The sequence below is a fragment of the Anolis carolinensis genome, chromosome 6 (assembly GCF_035594765.1).
Source record: "Anolis carolinensis isolate JA03-04 chromosome 6, rAnoCar3.1.pri, whole genome shotgun sequence".
NCBI classification, from domain to species: Eukaryota; Metazoa; Chordata; class Lepidosauria; order Squamata; family Dactyloidae; genus Anolis; species Anolis carolinensis.
Genome location: NC_085846.1, coordinates 80,165,243 through 80,192,999, shown reverse-complemented (window position 1 = coordinate 80,192,999; position 27,757 = coordinate 80,165,243). Strand labels below are relative to the sequence as shown.

Sequence of the window (27,757 nt, the reverse complement as noted above, 5' to 3'; positions counted from 1 at the left end):
GGATGCTGGGAGCTGAAGTTCAAAAGTGCTGTAAGACCAGACATTGGGAGACACTGATCCAGGACATCAAGCATCCCCCAAAACCATAAGAGATGCCAATCAGTACCAAATATGCTGGCATTTTGACAAGAAAGACACTTGGTGGGAGTGGGAAAAGTGACTCACACCCTGGAACATATACTTGGCTGTGAATCTCTTTTCTCTCATTCTCTTCGCCACAGGATTGTCCCTTCCCTCTTCCCGTAGGAAGGTGAATGCAACGCTCCCGACGACGCCTGAGTTCAAAGGTTCCCGCAAACTTCCTTACTTGCTTCTTGAGGGCCTCCGCAATGACTTGAGCCCCAGTGATACGTTCGCTTTCTTCCTCCTCTCGCGGACTTGGCGGAGCCATCACTCCTACCCTCGGATTTCCAGCCACTGAGAAGCGAATCCAGCAAGGCGAATCCACAATGCTGAGGTGCGTGGACTTTGACCAATGAGGAAAGCAGCGTCGCGTGATTGATGTGTTTCTCTCAAGTGGAAAAGGCTTTGGGCTTAACCAATAGCGAGTGAGTGGGCGGGGCTATCAGAGCGAGCCTCTTAAAGCTAAGCTTTCTACACGCAAGGGCGGGGCGTTGCTTGTTGAAACAGTGCTTTTGATTGGTTGAGGTCTGATACTTGCTCAGCTAATCGCGTCCCCCGAAATGCCCAAACTGGAATCCTTTGTTGGGAGGTGTTAGCTGGCCCTGATTGTTTCCTGTCTGTTTCCTCTTTTTTCTTTATTTACGGTCCTGATTTCAGACTTTTTCAATATTGGTCACCAGATTGTGTTCATTTTCATGGTTTCTTCCATTCTGTTGAAATTGTCCACATGCTTGTGGATTTCAATGGCTTCTCTGTGTCAATTAAAGCGTGGCTTGGTAGGAAAGATTTCGAAAGGTTTAACTACACTGTAGAATGTATGCAGTTTGGGTAAAGGTAAAGGTTTCCCCTGACGTTAAGTCCAGTCGTGTCCGACTCTGGGGGTTGATGCTCATCTCCATTTCTAAGCCGAAGAGCCGGCGTTGTCCGTAGACACCTCCAAGGTCATGTGGCCGGCATGACGCAGTTTAGCACCACTTTATCTCCTCAATGCTATGAAGCCATGGGAGCTGTGTTTTTGCAAGGTCTTTAGCCTTGGTTTGTGGTGAGTTTTCCGGGCTGTATGGTCATGTTCCAGAAGCATTCTCTCCTGATGTTTCGCCCACATCTATGGCAGGCATCCTCAGAGGTTGTGAGGTATATTGGAAACTAGGTAAGGGGTTTATATATTTGTGGAATGTTCAGGGTGGAAGAAAGAAGTCTTGTCTGTTTGAGGCAAGTGTGAATGTTTCAATTGGCTGCCTTGATTAACATTGAAAAGCCTTGCAGCTTCAAAGCCTGGCTGATTCCTGCCTGAGGGAATCCTTTGTTGGGGGTTTTCATGTCTGGAATCCACCTATTTTCTGAGTGTTGTTCTTTATTTACTGTCCTGATTTTAGAGGGGTTTTTTTTATTACTGGTACTGTAGCCAGATTTTGTTTTTTTCATGGTTTCCTCCTTTGTTGAAATTGTCCACATGTTTGTGGATTTCAATGGCTTCTCTGTATAGTCTGACATGGTGGTTGTCAGAGTGGTCCAGCATTTCTGACTTCTCAAATAATATACTGTGTCCAGGCTGGTTCATCAAGTGCTCTGCTGTGAATGACTTCACTGGTTGAGTTAGTCTGCAGTGCCTTATGTTCCTTGATTCGTGTTTGAGCAATGCTGCGTTTGGTGGTCCCTATGTAGACTTGGCCACAGCTGCATGGTATATGGTGGATTGCTGCAGAAATCCACAAGCATGTGTACAATTTCAACAGAAAAGAAAAAACCATGAAAATGAACAAAATCTGGCTACCAGTATTTAAAAAACTCTAAAATCAGGACAATAAATAAAGAACAACATTCAGAAAATAGGAATTACAGAAAAGAAACAATCAGGGCCAGCTAACATCACCTAACAAAGGATTCCCTCAGGCAAGAAGCAGCCAGGCTTTGAATCTGCAAGGTCATTCAATGCTAATCAAGCTGGCCATTTGCAACATTCACACTTGCCTCAAACAGGCAAGAGTTCTTTCTCCCAACTTGGACTTTCCACAGATATATAAACCCCACTTGCATAGTTTCCAACAGACCTCACAACCTCTGAGGATGCCTGCCATAGATGTTGTCAAAACATCAGGAGAGAATGCTTCTGGAACATGACCATACAGCCTGGAAAACTCACCGCAACCCAGTGATTCCAGTCATGAAAGCCTTCGACAACACATCTTTAGCCTTCTCTGCCAAAGAGTGCTGGTGCCTCACCAAACTACAAATCCCAGGATCTCATAGCATGGAGCCACGGCAATTCAAGTGGTGTCAAACTGAATTAATTCCAGGGTGTAGAATAAATTTGATGAGCATAGAGAAGTCTTATTTCCTTTCTTTCATTCTGTCTGGATTGCAGTTCCTAATATTTATTTTGGACTAAGGTTCAAATCTCCACTCAGGCCCCATCTACACTGCTATATAATCCAGTTTCTAAATCTGGGTTATCTGCTTTGAACTGGCAGTGTAGATTCAGCCTCAGCCATGCAAAGTCCCACTCTCTCCGCCTCAGAGGAACGAAGGCAAAGGCAAAAAGCCCTCCAAACAAACCTTGCTTAGAGTTGCCATAACTGAAAAATGGCACAGGAAAACTGAAAACCATAGGACTTAGTCTAATGATTGCACGTTATCTTCTTAATCCTTGTGCTGGCTGGACTGCTGACCTGAAGGCTGCGTTGCTGACCTGAAGGTTGCCAATTTGAATCCACGAGACAGGGTGAGCTCCCGTCTGTCAGCTCTAGCTTGCAGGGACACGAGAGAAGCCTCCTAGCAGGATGGTTACATATCCTGGGTAATGTCTCTATAGATGGCCAATTCTCTCACACCAGAAGCGACTTACAGTATCTTCTCAAGTCATATAATTTATAATGGGCCCATGTGCATGGGAAAAGAGAAGGTGGTTTTGTGGTGTAGATCACACATTCCAAACGGTGTGTCGTGACACATTAAGTGTGTCGGCTGCAGTGCGTAGGTGTGTAGCATGAATTTAATGAGGAGTGACATAACTCTTGGAAATCTATGTTGTTATTTGAGCTCTCTTCATCTACATAACCATTTAAAGGCACAGGAACTCTCTCCAGTATTCAGCTGGCAACCCTAGTCTGGAAACCTGGCGTTTGTGGTTTTGTGAGGACTTATTCTTCTTTGCTGGAAAGCTTTGATGCAGAGTATTAGATAATTCTAAGTGCCTCACCAAACTACAGCTCCAAGGATTTCTCAAGGATGGAGCCATGGCAGTTAAAAGTGGTATTCCAGTGTCACAGCGTACTCTCCGCAGTATTATGTGGCTACACTAACCCTCCTTTGTCCTCTTGAGATCAGTGCGAATTAGATGTTGGTGCTGTTCTGTATCTTCAAGTTACCTCTGACATGGAAGACTCTTAAATCGGATCTTAATCCTTGGTCAAGCACATATGTGGGAAAATGTGCTGGGAAAAGCTGAAGAGACAGGCTAACCTGCTCTTCACTTTTATTTGTTTGCTGTTCACATATGATCAGGAAGAGACTCTGAATTGGCGGCTTTTTACATTGCCTGTTTTTATGAAGGCATACGTTTACTTACAGTAGGATAGGACCTAGCAGTTCTCAACCTTTGGTCCTCCAGGTGGGCATATATAAAAATATTTTGCAAAAAGGAGGCTTTATTTTTAGTCTTTGGCATCATCCATACTGTAGAATCGATGCAGTTTGATACCACTTTAACTGCCATGGCTCAATGCTATGGAATCATGGAGCCGTACTTTTGCAAGATCTTTAGCCTTCTCTGCCCACGAGTCCTGGTGCCTCACCAAACTTCAACTCCCAGGATTGCATATACTGTGCCATGAAAGTTCAAGTTGTGCTAACCCTACAGTGCAGTTATACCCTTTGTTAACTTGAAACATGCCTATAAAGACCTCTCTCATAAATATGTTAAATAGCCTTAAGCAAACTGCTTGCTCAGTCTTAGCCAACTATATGGTGAAAAAAATATTCAGGAGATGTTTTATAATTGTACCTAGGAATACCAGGGATACGTTGGTCTAAGAGTAACTTGGGGTGCATCTACATGGTAGAATGAATGTTATTTGATACCACTTTAACTACCATGGTTCAATGTTTTGTGGGACTTGTAGTTTCACAGTCTTTAGCTTTCTCTGCCAAACTACAAATCCTATTATCCCATAGCATTGAGCTGGGCCAGTTAATGTGGTGTCAAACGGCATTAACTACAGTGTAGATGTACCCTTGGATTGCTCTGACAATGTTGTTAAATCCTGTGCCAGTTGTACCCTGCACTTTTTTTCAACATGTCAGGAGATTATATATATTATTTATGTATGTCAGCGGAGTTATTTGTGTCCTACCAGGTGCCAATGTACGTGATGTTGCTAATTTGGTCCCTGCAATGTACATGGTATATAATCCATTCAGTTTTTCCTGCTTGTTTCACCCCTCCCCAAGATCCCTGGCATGCATCTAATGCTTTTCTGCCTAATACACAGGCCAGTTATAGAACCTCAAATACTGTAGAGACAGATATAGCATCACTAGGAAAAATTCCTCTCTGAACTCAGACTGGGGCAGTTTGGAAGCCATGCTGGGAAGCAGCAGTAATAAATTTTTTTTTCAAGTTAGGGAAAAACATAAGCTTTTCTTCCAACAAGGCATCCAAATCCACACTTCTGGCTTCCATCTATAGCTGGCTTCAGGATGAGAAAGCATTTCTCACTTTCATTCCACCCATGAATGAGAATATAAAGGTTTCTTTGTTTGTTCTTTGTGTCTATAGGCAGGCTGTTTCATCCTATACAAGGGGGAAGTCACGAGGTCAAGTTGTACATTTGTGTTTTTGACACATCCAAGCTACTTGAGAGATGACTTCACAAAATTCTGAAGTATTTGTTTCAATAGAGTAGGAGAAAAGAAGCCGATGAAATGAAAATACCCGACAACAAATAGATCAAAGAGTACTGAGTTAATAATAGTTAATAGATTTAGATTAGTGTGAGGCATAAATATTTGCTGATTTCTGTAATGTGCCTTTATATGCTTATAGCCTGCAGGACTCAAAGGCACGAGCTTGCCACTTTTTTTGATCCTGTGGGATTGATAGTATCCAAGATTAATAATTTATCTATCTAAAAGTCAAAGTATGTATGTATGTATGTTGGTTGATTTGTACTATAAAGACTTCTAAATGGCTTGATGGATATGGACCAAACTTGGCACACATGCCCTTCATTATCCAACTTAAAATAATTGAGGTGTTTAAATTAAGTGGATTGGCTCTTGTTAGATGAAGAGGCCTTCTGTCATGTGACTAGAAAAGAAAAGGAAGCAAGCAAGGAAGCAGAGAATAATGGGGGAGAATGAGGTGGCCCAGGCCCTCCCAGCCCGATATTGTGTCAGTGAGCAGGTGAGGGAAAGTAGGTGGGGAGGGGAGTTGCTGAGTATATAAAGACCATCTTAATCGACCATGGTATCCTTCTGGGGAGGCTCTCTGGGATGGGGCTCGGTGGCACGGTTTTGCTGTGGCTCTGGTCCTTCCTGGAGGGTCGTTCCCAGATGGTGAAGCTGGGGGACACCTGCTCGGACCCCTGGCCATTGACCTGTGGGGTCCCGCAAGGGTCTATCCTATCCCCCATGCTATTCAACATCTACATGAAACCGCTGGGAGAGGTCATTCGGAGTTTTGGAGGGTGTTGCCATCTCTACGCAGATGACACGCAAATCCACTACTCGTTCCCATCTGAATCCAAGGAAGCCCCTCGGATGCTGAACCAGTGCCTGGCCGCTGTGGCGGACTGGATGAGGAGGAACAAGCTGAGGATCAATCCTGACAAGACAGAGGCCCTCCTGGTCAGTCGCTTGTCTGATCGGGGTATCGGGTGGCAACCTGTGCTGGACGGGGTTGCACTCCCCCTGAAATCACAGGTCCGCAGTTTGGGGGTCCTCCTGGACTCAGCGTTGACGCTTGAGGCGCAGGTGTCGGCGGTGGCCGGGAGGGTTTTCGCACAACTAAAACTCATGCGCCAACTGCGACCATACCTCGTGAAGTCTGACTTGACTACGGTGGTCCATGCCTTAGTTACCTCTAGACTGGACTACTGTAATGCGCTCTACGTGGGGCTTCCCTTGAAGACGGCCCGGAAATTGTTCCAGCATTCGGCTGCCAGACTAATAACTGGGGCGAGTTACAGGGAGAGATCCACTCCCTTGTTCAAGGAGCTCCATTGGCTGCCGTTTACTTTCCGGTCCCAATTCAAGGTGCAGACCATCACCTATAAAGCCCTAAACGGTTTGGGACCCACCTACCTTCGTGACCATATCTCCTATTATAAACCAGTCCGATCCCTTCGATCGTCAGGGGAGGCTCTCCTGTTAACATTGCCGATGTCTCAGGCCCGCCTTGTGGGTACAAGGGAGAGGGCCTTCTCTGCTGTGGCCCCCCGATTGTGGAACTCACTGCCCGGTGAGATTAGGCAAGCCCCCACACTAGCAGCCTTTAAGAAAGACCTGAAAACATGGCTCTTCCGCTGTGCTTTTGGAGAGTAATTGCTACATATATCCCTTTTGCTGCTCTCCTTCAATATCTGTCCTCCAGATTGCCCCATCACTCTATAACCCTGTTCTCTGTGGTTTTTACTCCTACTTCCTTTCTCACCCCGAGTTTTAACCTAGTGTTCATGTGGCCCGCCCTTGGTTTTATTGTTCTACTGTTCTTTTGATTTTGTTTACTGTAGTGTATATTTTCTTTTATTGTATTGTTTAATGCGTTATGATTTGTTGTTTTATATTGTTTTGTTCTGGGCATGGCCCCATATAAGCTGCCCGAGTCCCCGTTGGGGAGATGGTGGCGGGGTATAAATAAAGTTTATTATTATTATTATTATCTGACCAATTACCTACTAGGAAGGTGAATCACATTGAGTGTGTGTACATGTGTCAGAAAACCAGGGATAGATTGAGGATTCTGTTAGTGCACCGTCCATCCCGCTACCTAACAGACTTTTGTTTCTGGGTGACTTCAACATACCACTAGAGGCCAGTTTGTCAGGTGCAACTCGAGAATTCATGGTATCCATGACAAACATGAGCCTATCTCAATTGGTTTCTGGACCGACACATTCGGTAGGTCATGCCCTTGATGCGTTTTTCAGCTGGGAACATACAGCTGGGTGGAGGGGATCGATACTTCTGAGTTGTCATGAACAGATCATTTCCTGGTCAGGGCTTGTATCAGAGCTACAACCTACCGCTGCTGGGGTGGAGGACCTATTAAAATGGTCAGCCCTCAAATGTTAATGGACTGACATTTCAGGAGGCTATAACAACCACCACCACTACCACCACGCTTTATTTATAGCTCACTCTGTTTTCCCGAAGGGACTCAGGGCGGCTTACAACAAAATAAAACACAGTGGCAAACATTCAATGCCAAGGATAACATATAACAAATCAAAAACAAACTTAAAAATTATAAAAATCAACTTAAAAAAACAAGACATAATACATGCCACACATTTAAAACATAGTAACTTCTTAAAAACTCGTAAAATTCAACTAAAATTATTGGAGTTAAGATAGTATACAGCAGATTAACAAAGGTAGATGTTCAAAAACTAGGCGGGGTGTATATAAGATGTATTTAGTCTACGTAAGGTATTGGCTAGGTTTTATGTCTGGCATCACTGACGATCCTGTTGAATCCCTGGTCAATAAATGAAATCAAAATTTAGCAAGGGTTATTGACACAATCACTCCCAAACATCTTGAGACTCAGGGAAATGAAACAGAATGGATGACGACTAGAGTGCAGATGGCAGAAAACTCGACTTTTATTTGATAGGACACAGTATAGAGGGCACCTTCGTTCCTATAAAGTGGTAATGCATGCAGTGAAGACAGCTTTCTTCTTTGCATGTATTGCGTCAGCAGATTCACGTCCAGCTGAACTGTTCAGAGTGATGAGAGGATTAACTCAGGTGCCCTCCCCTCCGAACCCATTGCTAGAACCTTCAGTAGCTCACTGTGATGCTTTCAACAACCATTTTGCAGATAAAATTTCTCGCGTAAGAGCTGACTTAGATACTGTCATTGGAGCAGAAGGCAGCAACGAAGTGTCCAACAACTCTGTAAGTGGGATTACGCTGGCTCAGTTTCGACTGGTGAATACTGTTGATGTGGACACGCTGCTGGGGCAAGTAAGGAAGACAACCTCCTTTCTTGATCTCTGTCCCTCTTGGCTGGTCGTCCAGGGATGAGATCTAGTTCGATCTCAAATACAACAGATTATTAATGCATCTCTCAGGTAGGGGAATTTTCCATCTTGTCTAAAAGAAGCAGTAGTTAGATCACTGCTGAAAAAGCCCTCCCTGGATCCTTTGGACCTTAATAATTACAGACCAATGTCCAACCTCTATTTTTTAGACAAGGTGATTGAGAAGGCAGTTGCCCTCCAACACCAGGCAGTCTTGGATGACACACACTTGCTTGACCCATTTTAAACTGGCTTCAGAGCAGGATATGGTGTTGAGACTGCTATGGTCGCCTTAGTGGATGATCTCAGTCTCAACATTGACAGGGAAGTGTCTCTCTGTTGGTGCTTGTAGACCTCTCCGTGGCTTTCGATACCAGCAACCATGGTATCCTTCTGGAACGTCTGGAGGAGCTGAGAACTGGAGGTACTGTGCTGCAAGAGTTGTGGTTGTACCTCTGAGGCAGGTTCCAGATGGTGGCGCTTGGAAATAGCTGCTCTTCAAAAAAGGAGCTGTTATGTGGTATCCCACAAGGTGTCATTCTATCCCCAAAGCTCTTTAATATTGACATGAAGCGGGGTGTTATCAGTATGCAGATGACACCCAAATATATTTCTCCAGCTTCCAGTAAGAATAGCCTGTCTTCTCTGAACAAATGCCTGGAGGAGGTAATTGGCTGAATGAGGAAAAACAAATTGCTTCTTGGCAGGGGGTTGGATGGGATGGCCCATGAAGTCTCTTCCAACTCTTATGATTCTGAATCCAGAAAAAAACGGAGGTGCATGCCAGCAAGGGTCCTAATCTGGGGTATGTGTCAAGGACAGAACGCCACAAGATTCAAAGTAACAGAGTTTATTAGATTACAGAACTCAAAAATGCCCGTAAAAACACAAGGGCCAGGCAATTTTTGCCTTTAGGAGCAAAAAGGGGACAAAAGTAAATGTTCAAAAGATAAACCGGATTAAACCGGAGTTTAATCCGGGTAAAAACAAACTGCTTGCTTCAGCCTAGGTATTAACAGAACGAAAGCCAAGGAACAAAAGATACAAAGAATGCAACTAATTGGCAGCAGATTCCTCTCTGCTGCCAGCACTGTGCTTAGAGTAACTTGCGTCGCTCCCACACACACACAGTAGACAGGATCTCCAACACGAGCAATTCAGCCAAGGATTGTAGAAGTAGAGTAGACCAGTTCCGTTCCGTAGATCAAAGCCAGAAGCAGACGTTTGTAGTTTTTCCAAGTCCAAGAAGGGGGGAAGACAAGCCGTGGTCAGTTCAGTCCGGGTTCTCAAAGCAGGAGATGGCGTCCGTCAGAAAGACGACGGAAGGTCAAGCTAATAAGAGTAAGCACAGGTTTGCACAAACAAATGCCCACACAATCCCTCCCGCCGTCTGACCTTGGATTCCAATCAACTTACGTCTCAGCACAGGAAAGCACACAAGTCTTCAGGGAAGCGTCCCACACACACACACGGATCCCAAGCGTTTGCCCAGATTACCTTGCCCGACGCAATTTGCAATTGCTCCCAAGCCCCATTTTATGCCAGTTACAAATCTTCATCACTGTCAGCTGTCCTCCTTAACCCGGGCGTTTCCTCATCACTTTCCTCGTCAGAGCTGGAACACCTCTGACTACGCCCAACAGCATCTCCAGCTGTGGATCCCGTCCCATCCCTCCAGCTAAGCCATGGGTCTAATCCTGAAGGTCCCCATTCATCTTCTGCCCCATCATGGCCAGTGGCCCCCAATTCCTCCCTTACCCGAGTCCAATCCATCTCATCCTCCTCTGAGCTAACCAGCCCCTCCTCCATTCTCTCCGTAAACCCTTCGAAAGATTCTTCGTCAGATGGTGCTGCAAATATGTCTCGCAGTCTTTTTCTCTCTCGCTCCTCGAGAGTATCTGACTCCCGAGGAGTCTTACGCCCACGTCTGTCAGTAACAGAGCCATGAGGCTCAATCATAACACTATCCCCTCTCACAAAGGCCTCCTCCCCCGATGGCGGAGAAGTGGCAGTGATACCCTCCGCTATAGCACCACGACGACTAGAGGTATCAAGTTTCAACAGCGAACGATGAAAGACTGGATGGACCTTTAAACTAGACGGTAAACGCAAACGAAACGCAACGGAAGAAATCTTTTTAACGATAGGAAAGGGACCCAAATACCGAGGCGCAAACTTTCCCCCAGCCTGTTTAATATGTTTGGAAGATAACCACACCAAATCCCCTTCTTCCAACTCCTCCCCTGCCTGCCTGTGGCGGTCAGCCTGAGTCTTCTGCGTTGCCTTAGCTTCCAACAGTAAGCGACGGGCAACATCATGCAATGCAGCCATTTCCGTAGAGCGGTACACAGGGTCCGAAGAGACCACATTGGTCGACGGCGCCACACCTCCCCGTGGGTGAAAACCATAAGTTAGCTCAAACGGCGTATGCTGACTAGATGTGTGCACCGCATTGTTGTAAGCAAATTCCGCCACCGGTAGCCACTTCACCCAAGCCGTGGGTTGATCTAAACAAAAACAACGCAGGTATTGCTCTAAGAGCCCATTAACCCGTTCCGACTGTCCATCCGTTTGCGGATGAAAGGCTGAAGAAACGTTTAACTTAGTCCCCAAGCACTCATGGAAATGTTTCCAAAAGCGTGACACAAATTGCGGAGCCCTATCTGAAATAATCACCTCGGGTGCTCCGTGCAAACGATAGATGTGCTTAGTAAATAGTAAGGCCAACGTAGGGGCCGCCGGAATGGTTGAACAAGGAATAAAATGAGCCAGTTTACTAAATAAATCCACCACCACCCAAATACAAGTATAACCCCCAGACTTAGGCAAATCTGAAATGAAATCCATGGAAATGATTTGCCATGGCCTGTCCGGAACAGGTAAAGACGACAACAACCCTCTAGGGCGCCCAACAGGCGTCTTACTCTGCTGGCAAACGGCGCAGCTGTCACAAAAGCGCAAAATGTCTTGCCGCATCTTTGGCCACCAATAGCTCCTGGTAATGAGCTGCACGGTCTTGAATCTGCCAAAGTGCCCAGCCATGGGTTCGTCATGGTGGGCTCTAATCACCTCCAACCTGAGGGCCCCCACTGGTACGTAGACCTGCCCCCTGCGTACCAATACTCCGTCTTGATCTTGTAGATGCGGCAGTATGGTACGATTACCTGCTGAGAGCAGCATCAGTTGCTCCTGTGTCCACACATCATCCCTCTGAGCCTCAAGGATCTGGTCATGTAACCCGAGCTCATTATCTACAACACACAGAGAGGCAGTAGGCAAGATGGTCTGACATACAACCTGCTCATTGGTCTTAAACTCCGGCTTGCGGGATAAAGCATCGGCCCGCAAGTTTGCCTTCCCCTCTACGAACTGCACCTTGAAGTTAAACCTGGAGAAAAACAAAGCCCATCGGATTTGACGCTGGTTTAACTTCTTTGCTGTTTGCAAGTGCTCTAAATTCTTGTGATCAGATCTGACCACGATCTGGTGCCGTGCCCCTTCAAGCCAGTGCCGCCACACCTCAAACGCCACCTTAATCGCCAACAACTCCTTCTCCCATATGGTATAGTTCTGCTCGAAGGGTGTTAGTTGCCGCGAGTAAAATCCACAGGGACGCAAGGTCCCTGAGGAATCCTTCTGAGACAATACAGCCCCCAACGCGTAGCTAGAAGCGTCCGCTTCTACCACGAACGGTTTGTCAACATCAGGATGGGTTAGTATGTTGTCCGATTGAAAACTAGACTTAAGTTGTAGAAACGCCTCGTGAGCTTCCCGCCCCCACACAAATGGCTGTTTCTTGCGCAGAAGCTGCGTCAAAGGTACCGTGAGCTTTGCAAAATTCGGAATAAACTCCCGGTAGTAATTAGCAAAACCTAAGAACCTTTGTACATCCTTCTTAGTTTTCAGCTCCTGCCATGAGTTGACGGCGTCAACCTTATGTGGGTCCATTTTAAGTTCCCTACCTGACACTACATGACCTAGGAACTCCACTTCAGGCACATGAAAGACGCATTTGGAAGCCTTGGCGAAAAGCCCATTAGCCCGCAGTCGGTGCAGAACCTGCTTGACATGTTGACGATGTTCTTTCTCGTCCTTAGAAAAAATCAAGATATCATCCAAATAAATCACTAAAAATTGGTCAATTAGGTCCCTGAACACATCGTTCATGAACCTCTGGAAGACCGCAGGAGCATTACAAAGCCCAAAAGGCATGACTCGGAACTCGTGGCATCCGAAACACGTGTTAAATGCCGTCTTCCATTCATCCCCTTCCCGTATACGGATTAAGTTATAGGCCCCCCGCAGGTCAAGCTTGGTAAAGACCTTAGCCCCTTGCACCCTTGATAACAGTTCCGAGATTAAAGGGAGCGGGTACCTATCCCGAATGGTGTATTTGTTTAGGATCCGATAGTCGCAGACCAGCCTAAGTTCCCCAGTCTTTTTGGCTACAAAGAATACTGGTGCCGCAGTTGGAGAACTAGATGGGCGAATAAACCCCTTGGCTAAATTTTCATCTAAAAACTCCCGCAAAGCTTGCCTTTCCGGTACAGTCAAGGCATACAGCCTCCCTGCTGGCAGTTTCGCACCTTCTGCCAACTTGATGGCGCAATCATATGGCCTGTGCGGTGGTAATTTGTCCGCTTCTCTTTTACAAAATACATCAGAGAACTCCCCATACTCAGCAGGCACTCCCTCCATATCAGCATGAGTAACGTTTAGAGTGCAACAATCCTGCCTCTTTAAGATCACTTTACGTGTTGCCCAATCCACTTGTGGGTTTACTACAGCTAGCCAATCCATCCCCAGGATCACATCATATCGAGGCAAGCTCGTAATATCCCACACAAACGTTCCCGTTACTCCCTGCACCTCCCACGTTACTGCTGAGGTTTCCTGGTTAACCACCCCAGTCTCCAGCAGTCTCCCATCTGCTCCCTCCACCCACACGTCGCATGCCTTGCGCACTCTAGGAATGCCATGCTTCTTAGCAAACTCAATATCTACATAGGAGACCGTAGCTCCTGAGTCCAGCAGTGCCAGAGTAGAAACAAGTTCCCTTCCCCCAACAGATAATGTAATGGGTACGAAAACATGCTTCCTCCCCTCAGTTGACTGCTTGAGGAGCCCTAGTGCGTTGGACTCACGTCGCACTAGGGCTGGCCTTTTCCCGAAAGCTGGGAAGGTTTCACATTACAATTTTTGGCAAAATGCCCAGCATTCCCACAGTACAAACACAAGCCCAGCTGCCTCCTACGGCTCTTTTCCTCTGTAGACAGTTTTTTAAAGACCCCAAGCTCCATGGGCTCTTCCCCCATCACCACAGGTGCCCTGGTTACATGCATGGGTGGCGCACACATTGCTTTTGAGTGTTTACGAGCCTCGAACCTTGCGTCTAAACGCAGCACCTTAGCTACTAAGGCGTCCCAGCTTTCAGCCGGCTCCAAGCGTGCTAATTCATCCTGGAGCATATCACTTAACCCGGCAGTAAATAAAAGCATGAATGCATTCTCCCCCCAATCCAGCTGGTGGCGATACAGGTTAAACTTATTTAAGTAATCCAAAACAGTCCCCTTTCCCTGTTTCAACCGATACAGAGCCCACCCAGCGTTCTCCGTGCGGAGAGGATCCCCAAAAGTATCAGTTAACAACTTTTTGAAATTATTCAAATTGTCCTTGACTGAGTCATTTCCCAAAATTAAATTAGTGGCCCATTGTCCTGCGGGACCGGTCAACAAACTCAAAATAAAAGCCACCTTGCTAGTGTCAGTAGGAAAAGCATGAGCACTGAGCTGGGAAAAATAAAGCTCCACTTGTGCCAAAAAGGTTGGCAACTTGCACCTGGTTCCGTCAAAGCGTTCAGGAGTCAAAACATGTCCTTTCACAGCAAAAGCTGTTTGGCTTACGGTAAAGGCCGTTTGCAATTGGTCTACTTTGGCTCTTAACTCATCCATCGTCTTCCTGACGGGTTTATTGCTGCAATAAACTTTTTATGGGCGTCGGGCAATCTGTCAAGGACAGAACGCCACAAGATTCAAAGTAACAGAGTTTATTAGATTACAGAACTCAAAAATGCCCGTAAAAACACAAGGGCCAGGCAATTTTTGCCTTTAGGAGCAAAAAGGGGACAAAAGTAAATGTTCAAAAGATAAACCGGATTAAACCGGAGTTTAATCCGGGTAAAAACAAACTGCTTGCTTCAGCCTAGGTATTAACAGAACGAAAGCCAAGGAACAAAAGATACAAAGAATGCAACTAATTGGCAGCAGATTCCTCTCTGCTGCCAGCACTGTGCTTAGAGTAACTTGCGTCGCTCCCACACACACACAGTAGACAGGATCTCCAACACGAGCAATTCAGCCAAGGATTGTAGAAGTAGAGTAGACCAGTTCCGTTCCGTAGATCAAAGCCAGAAGCAGACGTTTGTAGTTTTTCCAAGTCCAAGAAGGGGGGAAGACAAGCCGTGGTCAGTTCAGTCCGGGTTCTCAAAGCAGGAGATGGCGTCCGTCAGAAAGACGACGGAAGGTCAAGCTAATAAGAGTAAGCACAGGTTTGCACAAACAAATGCCCACACAATCCCTCCCGCCGTCTGACCTTGGATTCCAATCAACTTACGTCTCAGCACAGGAAAGCACACAAGTCTTCAGGGAAGCGTCCCACACACACACACGGATCCCAAGCGTTTGCCCAGATTACCTTGCCCGACGCAATTTGCAATTGCTCCCAAGCCCCATTTTATGCCAGTTACAAATCTTCATCACTGTCAGCTGTCCTCCTTAACCCGGGCGTTTCCTCATCACTTTCCTCGTCAGAGCTGGAACACCTCTGACTACGCCCAACAGCATCTCCAGCTGTGGATCCCGTCCCATCCCTCCAGCTAAGCCATGGGTCTAATCCTGAAGGTCCCCATTCATCTTCTGCCCCATCATGGCCAGTGGCCCCCAATTCCTCCCTTACCCGAGTCCAATCCATCTCATCCTCCTCTGAGCTAACCAGCCCCTCCTCCATTCTCTCCGTAAACCCTTCGAAAGATTCTTCGTCAGATGGTGCTGCAAATATGTCTCGCAGTCTTTTTCTCTCTCGCTCCTCGAGAGTATCTGACTCCCGAGGAGTCTTACGCCCACGTCTGTCAGTAACAGAGCCATGAGGCTCAATCATAACACTATGTCAACCAGTTTTGGATGGGGTTATACTCCACTTGAAAGATTAGCAACACTAGTTTCTTCAAGAGTCATTTAATGTTCTTGGTAGTCACATTTATTTTTGAAATACTGCAAATATATAACAATTCCTCTTTAAAAGAATATTTTCAGAATTTTTTATGCGTAGGTGGTAGCACCATTTTTCACCACTGAAGTATGTGCATCTGGATGAAATATAATCAGAACTGTCCCCTTCCAAAACCATGGTACATGTCAATAAAATGCTTCCTGCCATCAGTAAAACAATTATTACATGTTGTTATTTACAATTACATTTGCAAAACAAAATAAATCTGCAACACCAGTCTATCCAAACAGTTACTGTATACTAAACCCCTCTGACATAGGTAGTCATCACTACAATTAGTTTAAAAAAAAACTAATTTCTTATTTCTCAGAAATAACTTTTGTTGTTTTTTAAATGTTTAAAACATCTTAGTACTATTTTCATTCAGTCGCATGAAGTCAAACACAAATCAACACTTTAACTGTTGTAATATTCCTCTTCTAACATTTAATGAGGCTTCTATTGTGAAACTAAAGATTTAGTTACATTGCATAATATGACACAAGGAGTGGTTTCTCCTTAAGTTACAGTGATGAATTATATTGCTATTTTGAGAGTGAATCGTATTTAATTAGGATCAATTAATTACTTTCAAGTTCTAGTTAGAAATCAGTGAGTTCAGAGAAACTAACTCTATGGTAAAATGAACATTTTTCCATATTGTGAGTTTAGTTATATTCAAATGTCAAGCTGCCCTTCCTCCAGTTTTGCTTTCCTTTGGACTTTATGCTCTATCGTAAACAGCCCTCATTACAGCTGCTGCTAAACCTCTGTTTTCATCAATGGTGTCTGTGCTAATTCTGTTGGCATGGAAAGCCTTGCAACATAACGATAGATGGTGCCAAATATTTCCCGCTTATATATTCCTTTTGCAGCAACTGCTGGCTTCCAGAGAAAATTGACTGGATCAGCTTTCCAGCTCTCTTACAGAAATTAAAAACTAACCTCCCTTATACAAAATCACATGGATAGTTAATACTCTTAATGGTGGGCACATAACAGTGGTATTGGTATTAAATAACTATTTGGTTAATGTTGTAGAATTGTGATGTTTATATCCACTTCTGTAAAATTAAAATGCATTTCATATGAAATTGAATACATTAATGTTCAGAAATGTTTTAAAATGTGAGTATATACACCATTAAAAATATTCATTCTGTATAAGTAGGAGATGACACAATTTTCATAGTGCCTGAGGAAATATCCAGTGTTCCATCTCAGGGTGCATCTACACTGTAGAATTAATGCAATTTGACACCACTTTTAACTGCCTTGGTATAAAAGTTTAACGTTGCATTAAATTGTGTTAGAAGACACTGCAATAAATACACAGCATGTGTATGTGTGTGCCTTCAGGTTGTCTGCAATCTCTTGCATTTCTGTTTATGTAAGCAAAAAACACTAGTTTATCATTGCCTTCATCTGAAATAGAGCTTACAGCACCTTGTATTCTTCCATGCAAATACTAACAAGAACCAATCCTGCTTAGCTTCCAAGATCAACTAGGATTGGTGTCTTCAGGGTATCTAGGCCCAGTGTGCAGCCTGCATACCATGTAAAAAAATTGCTGCAGTCAGCTAATTGTCAAATGTCTATTGAAAAAAAGGTCTGCCAAAAAATGAACAGAGAACTCAGCCTAACTTTCTGTAGAGAAGGAATTTCAGCATGTGGGAACAGCCATGGAGAGATCTTCCAGGTGTCCTTATCAGACAGGCCTGTGACAATAGTGGGACTGTGAAAAAAAACTTTTTCCTTAAGATCTTGAGACTTAGGCAAGCTCATGGAGACAGATTAATTTTTCCAGCTGGATAACTCCATGCTGGCTACATGGTATATACCATTATTAGTACGGACTGAAGCGCCTTGCATGCAGAGGCTGAGATGCTGGAGTTGCAGAAATAGCTCACTGAATCTTGTGATCACGTCATCTAGTTGTTTCTATGCAGCCTGTTACTGAAAACAGCACAAGATGGTTCAGCCTAGCTTTCATCGCATAAGCTAATTATATGTGCATCTTAATAAGCTTTTGCACACAAGCATTTCTTCTTGCTGAAAAAAATCTGAACTCCACAAAGCCTCGTTCAGGTTCCCAAAACAGCATGCATCATGTAATGACTGTAATAATAACTGTGAGTATAAAACATGAATCTTACTTAATCATCTCATTTAATACAAGAGCATTCGAAGCTTCACACACATTTGATGCCTTATTGCTCATGTTCCATTTGCATCTGCTTCTATTTTAGATTCATGGCAAAAATCACTTTTGGCATCAGCTGCACACTTGTTCTGTTCTGTTACCAAGTTCTCTCGGTAGAAGTTTGCAGAAGGGAACATTTTGTTGCTGCTGTGTATGAACATCATGTCATTCTGAATCCCAACCCAACAGCTGTTACTGATCGACAGTCTGCCTTGGACCTGATGAAGAAAAACCTAGACATTTATGAAGAGCAAGTGATTGCTGCCGCTGAACAGGTACTAGCAACACTACCAAGAACATTGTTGCCATAAGAGAAAATATTTATTATTGGAACTTGAGAGTCACATGCTTCTATGGGCTTATGCATTGGAGCATTGCAAGTAGCTCAATATTGTTTACCAGGTGCTCTTGCATAATAAGAGAGCTAGTCAATAAACAAGCATTGCATTATTTTATTTATGTTGCAATGGGTTATTATATATTATATTGGATTTTCTTCTGCAACTGATAGGAAAGGATCTCTTAACACCCCAATGTTACATCATCCTCTATTCTTTGGGGATTAGGATGTGGCAACTTGAGTAGGATGTTTTACTGATTCATTCAGTTTGCTATGTAACAGGGATGCGTCAGAGTCATCTCTCCCGATTTGGGAAATCTGAATATTTGTTGTTTTCAAATGAATCAAAGAACCCCTAAAGCCTTAATAATAATGGAAAAAGTAAGACAATTGTCTTTGTTTCTTGTTAGGGGGCGCAAATAATCATCTTTCCTGAAGATGGAATCCAGGGCTTCAATTTCACCAGAGCATCCATTTATCCTTACTTGGACCTCATCCCATTCCCTGATTCTGTGACATGGAATCCATGCAAAGAAGCATATTTATTCAATGACACTGAGGTATTTGTAACAGAATTTCCCAAGAAGGAAAAATACAATAAGAACACATGCATAGGGATATCCCTTGCTTTCACAGGACATACAGCATCTGCTTCCATTTTAGATTGATGGCAAAGATCACTTTTATGATTAATCATAAATATATATATATGCACATTGCTACATTTAAAACAGAGGTGGGAATCATGTGGTCTTCCCAGATGTTGTTGAATCCTATCCCCTAGCATCCCCTTGATTATGCTGGTTAGAATTATTAGGGCCTGCAGTCCAACATCTGGAAAACTGCATGATTCCAGTTTCTGATTCAGACCTTAAAGCAGTGGTTCTCAACCTGTGGGTCCCCAGGTGTTTTGGCCTACAACTCCCAGAATCCCAGCCAGATTACCAGCTGTTAGGATTTCTGGGAGTTGAAGGCCAAAACATCTGGGGACCCACAGATTGAGAACCACTGCCTTAAAGTGTTGAGGTCAATAAGTATGTCATAACCAACACTTGAATAACTCCAGTTAAGAGCATACTTATTGAAAGTTAATGGGCATACAATCAATATGCAGTATTTTCATAAACATATATCAATTGCTGCATGACATATCTATTGCTTAACTGTCTGGCTATTACAGAGCTCTGCTTACTTCAGGTACACTGATATATAAAGTTATATAAATGCTAGAGACATTGTCAGATATTTTTCTCAGTGTTGAAGGGAAACATTGCCCATTTGGTATGCTCAAGATAGATATGTAAACAACTGAGAATTGGAAGAAATTTCATCACTAAAGAAACCTAAAACATGACACCAAGGGAAATGTCTTAATTTTTTGCACCTCTCCACTGTAACTTTCTCCAGCTGCTGAGAACATATTTCCCTGAGTTTTCTAACCGTCCAGAACAAGCTTTCAGGACATTACACAGGCTATAGTGGGGAGACTGCATCTCCTCTTATATTTGATCTCACTTTTGTGTGAGCAGAAGTTCAGCTATAGATACAGTCCATAATGATTTTGAATGCCTCAGATCTATCAGTATTTCCTTAAAAGCAATATTTCAAGACAATTTTTTTAATTTAAATTTAGTTACGATGAAAATCTCTTTGATTGCAGGAAAATTATTGATTGCAGTGAGCTGTCTATTTATATATGGTGAACTGTGAGTATAACCCAGTGCAGTGAAGATAGAAGGTTGAATATGTATTACCAGAATCAAGATAAAACAATTAGAATTGTGCTGTAATCACTTAAGCAAACACTTGTAAAACCAATTTTCACAAAGAATCATTTCATGAAAAACTTACTTTCAAGTACACATATTACAATTGTGATTAATTCAGTTGCTTATAAATAAAATAGTCCTTACCTCTATTGCAACAAGATTCTTAAAAATATATTTTTGCAGGTTCTCCATCGACTCAGCTGTATGGCTCTGAAGAATCAACTGTTTTTAGTGGCAAACGTGGGAACCAAGCAGTTCTGTGAGCCCAGTGATCCCTCCTGCCCACCAGATGGAAGATACCAGTTTAATACCAATGTAGTGTTTAGTGACAATGGCACACTCATAGCCAGATACCGAAAACAAAACCTGTACTTTGAATATGCCTTCAATACTCCAGCGGAAGTAGATTATATTGTTTTTGATACCCCTTTTGCAGGTAAATTTGGAATCTTCACTTGCTTTGATATCCTGTTTTATGAACCAGCTGTACCCCTTATAAAGCAATACAATGTAAAACAGGTTGTTTATCCTACTGCATGGATGAACCAGTTACCACTTTTGTCAGCTGTAGAATTTCAACAAGCTTTTGCAACGGCTTTTAGTATCCATCTTCTAGCAGCAAACATCCATCATCCAGACCTGGGCATGACAGGCAGTGGCATATATACACCGACAAAATCTTTCATTTTTTATGATATGGAAAGTGTTAACGGTAAGCTTATAGTGGCAGAAATCCCTGTTATATTAGAACATGAAACCCAAATGGCGAACTCTGTAATATCTAACATACAAAAGAGCTTTTCAAGCTTCCCTATGGACACACTCGTTTGTCACAAAGAGGATCAAAAAGACTGCAGTGAGATAGCAGAAGGAGCATCCAAAGCAGCACTGCACATTTTTTATGGTGAAATGATGTATGATAATTTCACTTTAGCACCCATTCTGGAAGCCGAAGGAAATATCCACGTCTGTTCCAATACACTTTGTTGTTATTTAAATTACCAGAGATTGGATTCATCTAATGAATTGTATGTTTTAGGGGTGTTTGATGACCTACACACAGTACATGGAACGTACTATGTACAAGCCTGTGTGTTAGTAAAATGTGGTGGATCTAACTACACTACTTGTGGACAGGAAGTGACAAAGGCCACTGGAATGATAGATTTTCAGCTTCAAGGAAATTTCACAACTGCTTTTATCTTTCCCCTGTTACTAAAATCTGATATCACACTAGATTTTGCTGACCATCTGGGCTGGAAAAATAACTATTATGTCATGCAGAAAAGGGGAGGATCTTCTGGCTTGATAACAGCTGGTTTATATGGACGATGGTATGAAAAGGACTCAAACAGGACTTTGTACAACAAAAATGTAAATGGTTATTCCAAGAACTTAAATAAAAGAGACTAATATTCTAAATAATGGGTTATGCTGGATCTCTCATTCCAACTGCATCTGAGTGGAAAAATAACTTTAGGTTGGTTATTCCATGAAAGTTTATTAGTTGTGGAGGCCTTTGGCATAGCATGAAATTTTGGAAGGGGCTTAGAGGAAATGTGTAACATTCCCCATTGCTATTTATTTCCTCAGCTTCAGGCAAAGACAAAGGGAAGGATTGTGCATATTACATTAAGTTGAGGGCAATATATCCAGGACAATCTCCTTAGCTTAGTGCATTTTATATACAAGGGACACAAAAGGAGTTGCACACATAGTCCACAATTGTGCTCCCCACACCAAGACAGTTTGCTGACATGCGATAAAGTAGACTGGCAATTACGGCATGATCTATAGGACCAGCTATCAGAAATGTTATAACACAACTTTTAGTCATTTTTTCATTTTATCCTTTTTTAACACTTTCTTAATTTATGTGGATGTACAACTCAGATCCGTTTGGCAAATTTTTGTGTGATCGCCAGCCACTAAGAGGAAATTCCTCTTTCTTACACTCAAAGACTGTCATTTTTTGAGTGAAAAAAATTCTCAGGCTTCAGACAGAATTATAACAAAATCAGAAGGAGTTGTAAGAAGTCTGGGGAAAGGAGGCATTTTGGGAAAATGGGATGTCTCAAACCACCATGCATCTCTATATGAACAAATGCTTGCTTTGTGAATTCCTTTCCGCCCAGATTTCCACCTATAGACTAGAGACATAACAGTAATAGTTCTCCCAGGAAATACAATAAAGAGGTGCTTAAAGATATTTTCATACTAGTCATTTTCAGTGGAATTGCAATCTATTGTTCATTCATTTTTACAGAAATCTTGTGCTGATACTGCTGCAAAGTACACTATGTAACAAAATTAGATTTTTTTTCTGTTCCTGGTTTGAGTGTTATTTCTTGTTTAATTGTGTGATACTTACTTTGAAAGTAGTTGTTATTGTGTTATATAGTGTCATCCCTGTGTTGGTTGTTGTTTGATCTTTGAAAACCTTAATTTTTTTTAGTGATAAAATGCAAAGATAGCATAGGGGTATCGACTGTGGGCACAGTAACCACTTAAGAGACCTTTCAGGATGGAAGAAATAAGTTATTCTTAGGAAGGCTCTTTGCTGAACATAATCTATTATTTGACAAATGCGAAGAATATTAATGAATAATATGGTGCTATTTTAATTGTCTGAAACATCTGTGTTAATGTTCTCAAGCATTTCATCTGTCCAACATCAGTTACATGTTTCAAGTTACAATTATTCACAATCATGCAGCACTTAAAGTATTTCTTTAAGTAGCTGAATTAATTATTTGTGCTTTAAAATCAAGAGGACTTTAAGAGATTTTGTAGAATAGGATTTATAAATCTGAGGTATTCATAAGAGCAGCCCTTTAAAGAATTAACAATTATTCCACACTTGATACACAGATTATTCATTAAATACAACTCTCACATTTGGGCTTTATTATACTCTGTAAAATATACACAGGAATCTTGATGTACTGAAAGAGTGCAGGTAAATACAGTATTCAAGCAGTCGCTATTTCTATGTACATGCTCATTAATTCTTCAAAAACCCACAAAATTATCAAATAGATCAAAATACTGTCCTGTGTTTCCATACTATGTTCAGAAAACAAGCTGATAATTTACAATGGCATTAAGGTTTCCAGTTTCACAATACAAAAAGGATAAAAGAAGGTTGGGGTCAGTTTGTGTTTTTATCTCAACATGCAAGATGTTCTTGCATGTATGTAAGCAAGTAATTGAACTGTTACTTTCCAATTAAAGCAGAACCAAATAAAGTGAATTTTCCAACAATTTTTATCTTAGATTTCAGGAAAAAATCTTTCTTCCTTTTTTTTTTTTTACAGTACCCTATTATAAATAAGACAAACTCAGGGCAAGTTTTAAGTATAACAAAGGGGCATGTATATTTTGATAAACTGTAAATTGAAGAACATTGTCTGTTTCTAAAGATCTGTCTGATACTGCACCCGTTTGATAACAGGGAAATCAATTTAAATCACATACACATCCCAGCCACATCCTGTGCCTTAATATTCAAGAAGTTTTTTTAAAAAAATTATATATACACCATAGAGGCACAAATTCCATTCCACTATAAGATGTAGAGGATCGAGTAGGTTGTAGAAAAATTAAGTTTCCCTAAGGCAGCCTAGCAGGGTATCAGGATATTGCAAATCTGTTTTGATGCAGTTTCACTTGCCAAATAACTACCAATCCCATATTTTGAATAAAAATATATCTTTAAAACAGCAGGATCTTCTTTTTTAAAATTTTTCTTTGTAAATGAAAGAATGCTGTGCAATAAACGACTGCATCGCTCTCTTTCCCTTCCTTTGTTATACTATACACGTTTCACCCTGACTACTCCTGGTTAAGCTAGTTAACAGCTTTAGTACTTAAGATTGAGACATGTTCTTTTTCATTATATGTAAGAGAAAAAAAGAATTGAAAACATGTTTTCATGGTACGTGTTTCATTTACTAGTGTTGGAAGGCTGTTAGATATTTAAAAACAAATCAACATGTAAAACCAAATCCAGGATTAATAGCCAGAAGTAATTTTAGGGTTCGTTAAGACTATAACTTATTAAACTATTCAAGTTTTCTCAAAAAAGTATTCTTTAATTTAAAAAAAGTAAGTTATTTGGTCCTTTGGCAATTTGCTGCACAAACAATGCCTTCTGTACCAAACTCAATTATTGCCTTCAAAATGGTCTTAGTTTTTTAAAATTTAAATCTATCATCCTCTTTGTTGTCTAACTGCATGTTTGTTTATACAGACAATGGTGCAGTCTTGTTGGGAATATTCATGGCACCCACCACACTGCAATTAAATGACATTCTATGTAATTTTTTGCACCATGGATTCCAAGCTTTTTCTTTGCATAACCTTTTTTTCCTGAAAGGTCTTTGAGGAGTCACGCAACCACCTTATGTGCATCCCACCGTTTTTGAAATCTCTCTTCACGATGTCCTTTATATATTCAACAAGGCTGCTCTCTCCAACAACACGATCTTGAAATTCAGCCACCAAATTCACTTTTCAGGCTTCTAATAAAGCTTCTCAATAGGTTTCAGAATCTGAGTCATTGAGTTCATCTTCTTCTGTATATGGATAGCCATCTTCTCTCCCTATGTTGTTGAAACTGCAGTAAGAGCTATGTTCACTCCTGATAATTGGCAAGGAGTCAAAGGTGACTGTTTTTGAGGTGTTGGTGTAATGATTAATGGCATTGAATGTAAGGGAAGGTAATGTACTGCTTGATGAAACAGGCATCATTGTGGCCAAAATGAGAGCTAGGCAATCAGCCACATCCTTATTGGGAGCACATGCCAAAGCTGGTGTATAACCTAGAGTCAAAATAAAATCAATGTTGTTGAAAGACAGGAGCCAAATCTTCATATATTTTGTCAGCTATTAGTAGCAACATACAATAGGGTTAGATGATGCTAAAACCCAACTTCCATATTTCTTAGGCTTGTGACTGTTCCTACATCTTAAGATGTTTGTGTTTTAGCTGTGATGTAGTCACAGACCTGAGCAATATGGGATCCCTTACTGTTAAACAAGCAGGGTCTAAGCAGGGTTAAATAACACCTGAGAAATATCCTTCTCAGACAGTTGGAATCCACAGGAAATTATCAGCAGCAGCTTCTTCATAGAATCCATAATTATCAGCTTAATGGAATTTGCTCAAGTGGCCATGGCATTAATGGTTTTTAAAATAACTTTAGACAAACACATGGAGGAGAGATGAGCTACTGTTACCTTAAAAGCTAGCTTTCATGTTTAGAAAACGTGCACCTCTGAATAGTAAGCTTCTTAGACTATCTGACTGGTGAATCTTGGAAGCAGAATACTCCATAAATGAACTGATTGAAACAGACTGTTTTTATGATACTACTGGAAAAAATCCAACTTGTGTCCATTTACTTACCATTCTCATCTACAGCAAGGACGCTTGCTCCTTTCCCTAGAAGTTCTTGAACTACAACTGTCAATCCATTTCGAGCTGCAACATGCAAAGGCCTGGGGAGAAATACAATGCACAAACCTTACAAATGACACTTTTGTAAATGATACGAAGATCATTGCATAATAATTAGACTTCTGCACGGATCCGTTTTAGTCGTTTTCCTTCAGCTGCTTCAGCTTGTTTGGCTTCTCCGGATGGCCGTAACGGCAAGGGCTCAGCCACCATGTTTTCTTCATCCATGTGGCTGCTGGACGTGGCTTCTTCCCTTCTATTCGGGAGTACGGGGCATGCTTCCTTAACCCCATCGCTCAAACCCAGGCCCCCTTGAAAGGAAGAAAGGAAAGGATCCCAGGAACAGAAAGGGGAGCCTTGTAAGTTCCCCACTTCCACCAATTGGCTGGATCTTCCCGGATTTTTTGGCTGCCTAGCTGAAAACAGATTTTTCTATTAGCCGATTTTTGGAAGGCTCCCGAAAACAGATCTGAGTACTCAACAAAATTCAGATACCAAAAATGGATCACCCTCCAGTCGAATTGCACAAGCCTAATAATAATGTATGCTACTAGTGGTAATGTTGTTTTTATGTCATTATGAGGAGACAAATATGTCTAGTTATGTATTTTAAAATTTCAGAGAAGGAAATATGTTCTCCAAATGCTGTTGACCAATATCCCGCTTTACAGGACCCTATGTAGTCTGATTACTTTGTATGTACTTAAAAAAAAAGACATAACATTTATTGTTATGAATATGCAGAATTAATGAGAAGGGGAAAATTATGCATCTATATTGGGTGAGACAAAGGAGTACTTTGAATCTCGGCCCATGTAGCCTACAGTTGTATACACAAGTTAAAGAGGGAAAGAGTCCTAAGCATCAGTAAATAAAAACATACCCTTGAATTCTCTATAGTAGAAAGTTCATTCTGAATAGTTTTTCCCCAGAGAGCATATACAATCTCACAGAAAATATATAAAAACTTCTTCCTTTATTGAGAAAATACACACATGAACAGTAATCCCTGCTTTCTTTTCTTTCTCATGATAACAGCATCACTACTGCAATCTTCTTCACAACTCTTTAATGTCCCGCTAATCAATCAACACTGTCCTGTCACACATGCCACTACATGATCATTTCAAAATCCCAGCTGTCTCACAAAGATACATGCATACCAAGCAGCAGTATTTGTAAGGGGCTATTTATTTCATTTATTTAGGGCCAATGACATTTTGAGTAAATAAAATGCCAATTGGCTTTTCAGCGCCCCATCTATAAGATTTTAAATAATAATAATAATAATAATAATTATTATTATTATTATTATTATTAATACCCCGGTTTATCTCTCCCGAAGGAGACTCAAAGCGGCTTATCATAAATGCATTTTCATACAATTTAAAATATACAAATATGCAAACATTAAAACAGAATTAAATATAAACAGTATTAAAAATTCACAGTTAAAAAACATTAAAACATATTCAAGTTAAAACCATGGACAGCAGGACAAAGGGACAACCTAGTGCCCACAGGCACCAGAATGGTAACTGTAACACTACACCAGAGCTATATGAAAACTCTCAACTTACGTCTGCAATGCTGCATTGGTGGCATTGATGAGATTACGATCTGTTATCTTCTCCAGTATTAACAAGGCACTAGTTTCATGACCCTAAGGAGAAAACAAAATAAAATTGGATGTAATTACTTTGAACTTCCATTTCAACAAATCTACTACTATTTCAAAATGCAGCAAGTTTTGATATATCCATAAATAAATTCATTTAAATAATGTTTAGAATTTAGACAATCAATACTTGTAAACTGCAGGTGAGGTTTTAATTAGCATTGAGAATCAATGACAAGTACTGGGTAGTTTTTTATTCTTTGGACAGAGTGGCTCCCAGAATCTGGATATTATAGATATGCATAAATAAAAGAAACACATAGGGCCCTGCGGAGTTTCACTTTCTCTCTTACTTCAGTGAATAAGTTTCTTATTTATATCAATTAATACCCTGCCTTTCTCTAGCATGCAATGTATACCAATTGCTGTCTGTTCTGTTTCAGAATGGTCACGCTTCTCTTTGCTTTCATCTACATTCCTGCAGGACAATTTTTTAAATAAATGGTTCTGGAGCAGAATTTCCGTACTGCTGGACTTTAAATCACTACAGTTAAAAATCAGTTGTCTCAGAATGTGGTTTTAAAATAAATAGTAAAGAGTTCTCCACTCCTCTAAACTTTGAGGTTTAAGTGTTATAATGCCACTCCTGCATTTTAATAAGCATGGACAAGGTGTGTCCCAAGGGCAGCCCTGAAATGCTGCTTTCTGTAGAAGGATAACTGGGGGAAG

At 41.7% G+C, this 27,757-nt stretch overlaps 3 protein-coding genes across 6 annotated transcripts in view; 1 reads left to right on the top strand and 2 right to left on the bottom strand.

The window, feature by feature from the left end:
* Positions 1–440, bottom strand: part of hacl1 (2-hydroxyacyl-CoA lyase 1) — a 30,462-nt gene extending 30,022 nt beyond the window's left edge. Inside the window, exon 1 of the mRNA XM_003222181.4 lies at positions 308–440. Coding sequence (XP_003222229.1) covers positions 308–391 — 84 coding nt within the window. The 5' untranslated portion in view covers positions 392–440. The remainder of the gene's footprint in view (positions 1–307) is intronic.
* On the top strand, positions 317–21,374 carry btd (biotinidase). 3 transcript variants are annotated; one of them, XM_008112738.3, is made up of 4 exons: positions 317–457; positions 17,887–18,115; positions 18,591–18,740; positions 20,133–21,374. In XM_008112738.3, the coding sequence occupies exons 1-4, from the start codon at positions 450–452 to the stop codon at positions 21,360–21,362; spliced, it is 1,617 nt and encodes a 538-aa protein (XP_008110945.1). In that variant the 5' UTR covers positions 317–449; the 3' UTR covers positions 21,363–21,374. The 3 variants fall into 3 exon arrangements, with proteins under 3 accessions (XP_008110945.1, XP_008110947.1, XP_008110946.2); XM_008112740.3 differs by having other exon boundaries at positions 320–457; positions 18,030–18,115; XM_008112739.3 differs by lacking the exon at positions 317–457 and having other exon boundaries at positions 16,727–18,115.
* A 1,459-nt stretch (positions 21,375–22,833) lies between these two features.
* The window catches only part of ankrd28 (ankyrin repeat domain 28), a 109,910-nt gene continuing 104,986 nt past the window's right edge, over positions 22,834–27,757 (bottom strand). For both annotated transcript variants that reach the window (XM_008112741.3, XM_008112742.3), the window contains exons 26-28: positions 26,991–27,073; positions 25,360–25,451; positions 22,834–24,772 (exon numbers count right to left, since the gene is read on the bottom strand). In XM_008112741.3, the coding sequence (XP_008110948.2) occupies positions 24,486–24,772; positions 25,360–25,451; positions 26,991–27,073 (462 nt within the window). In that variant the 3' untranslated portion in view covers positions 22,834–24,485. The remainder of the gene's footprint in view (positions 24,773–25,359; positions 25,452–26,990; positions 27,074–27,757) is intronic.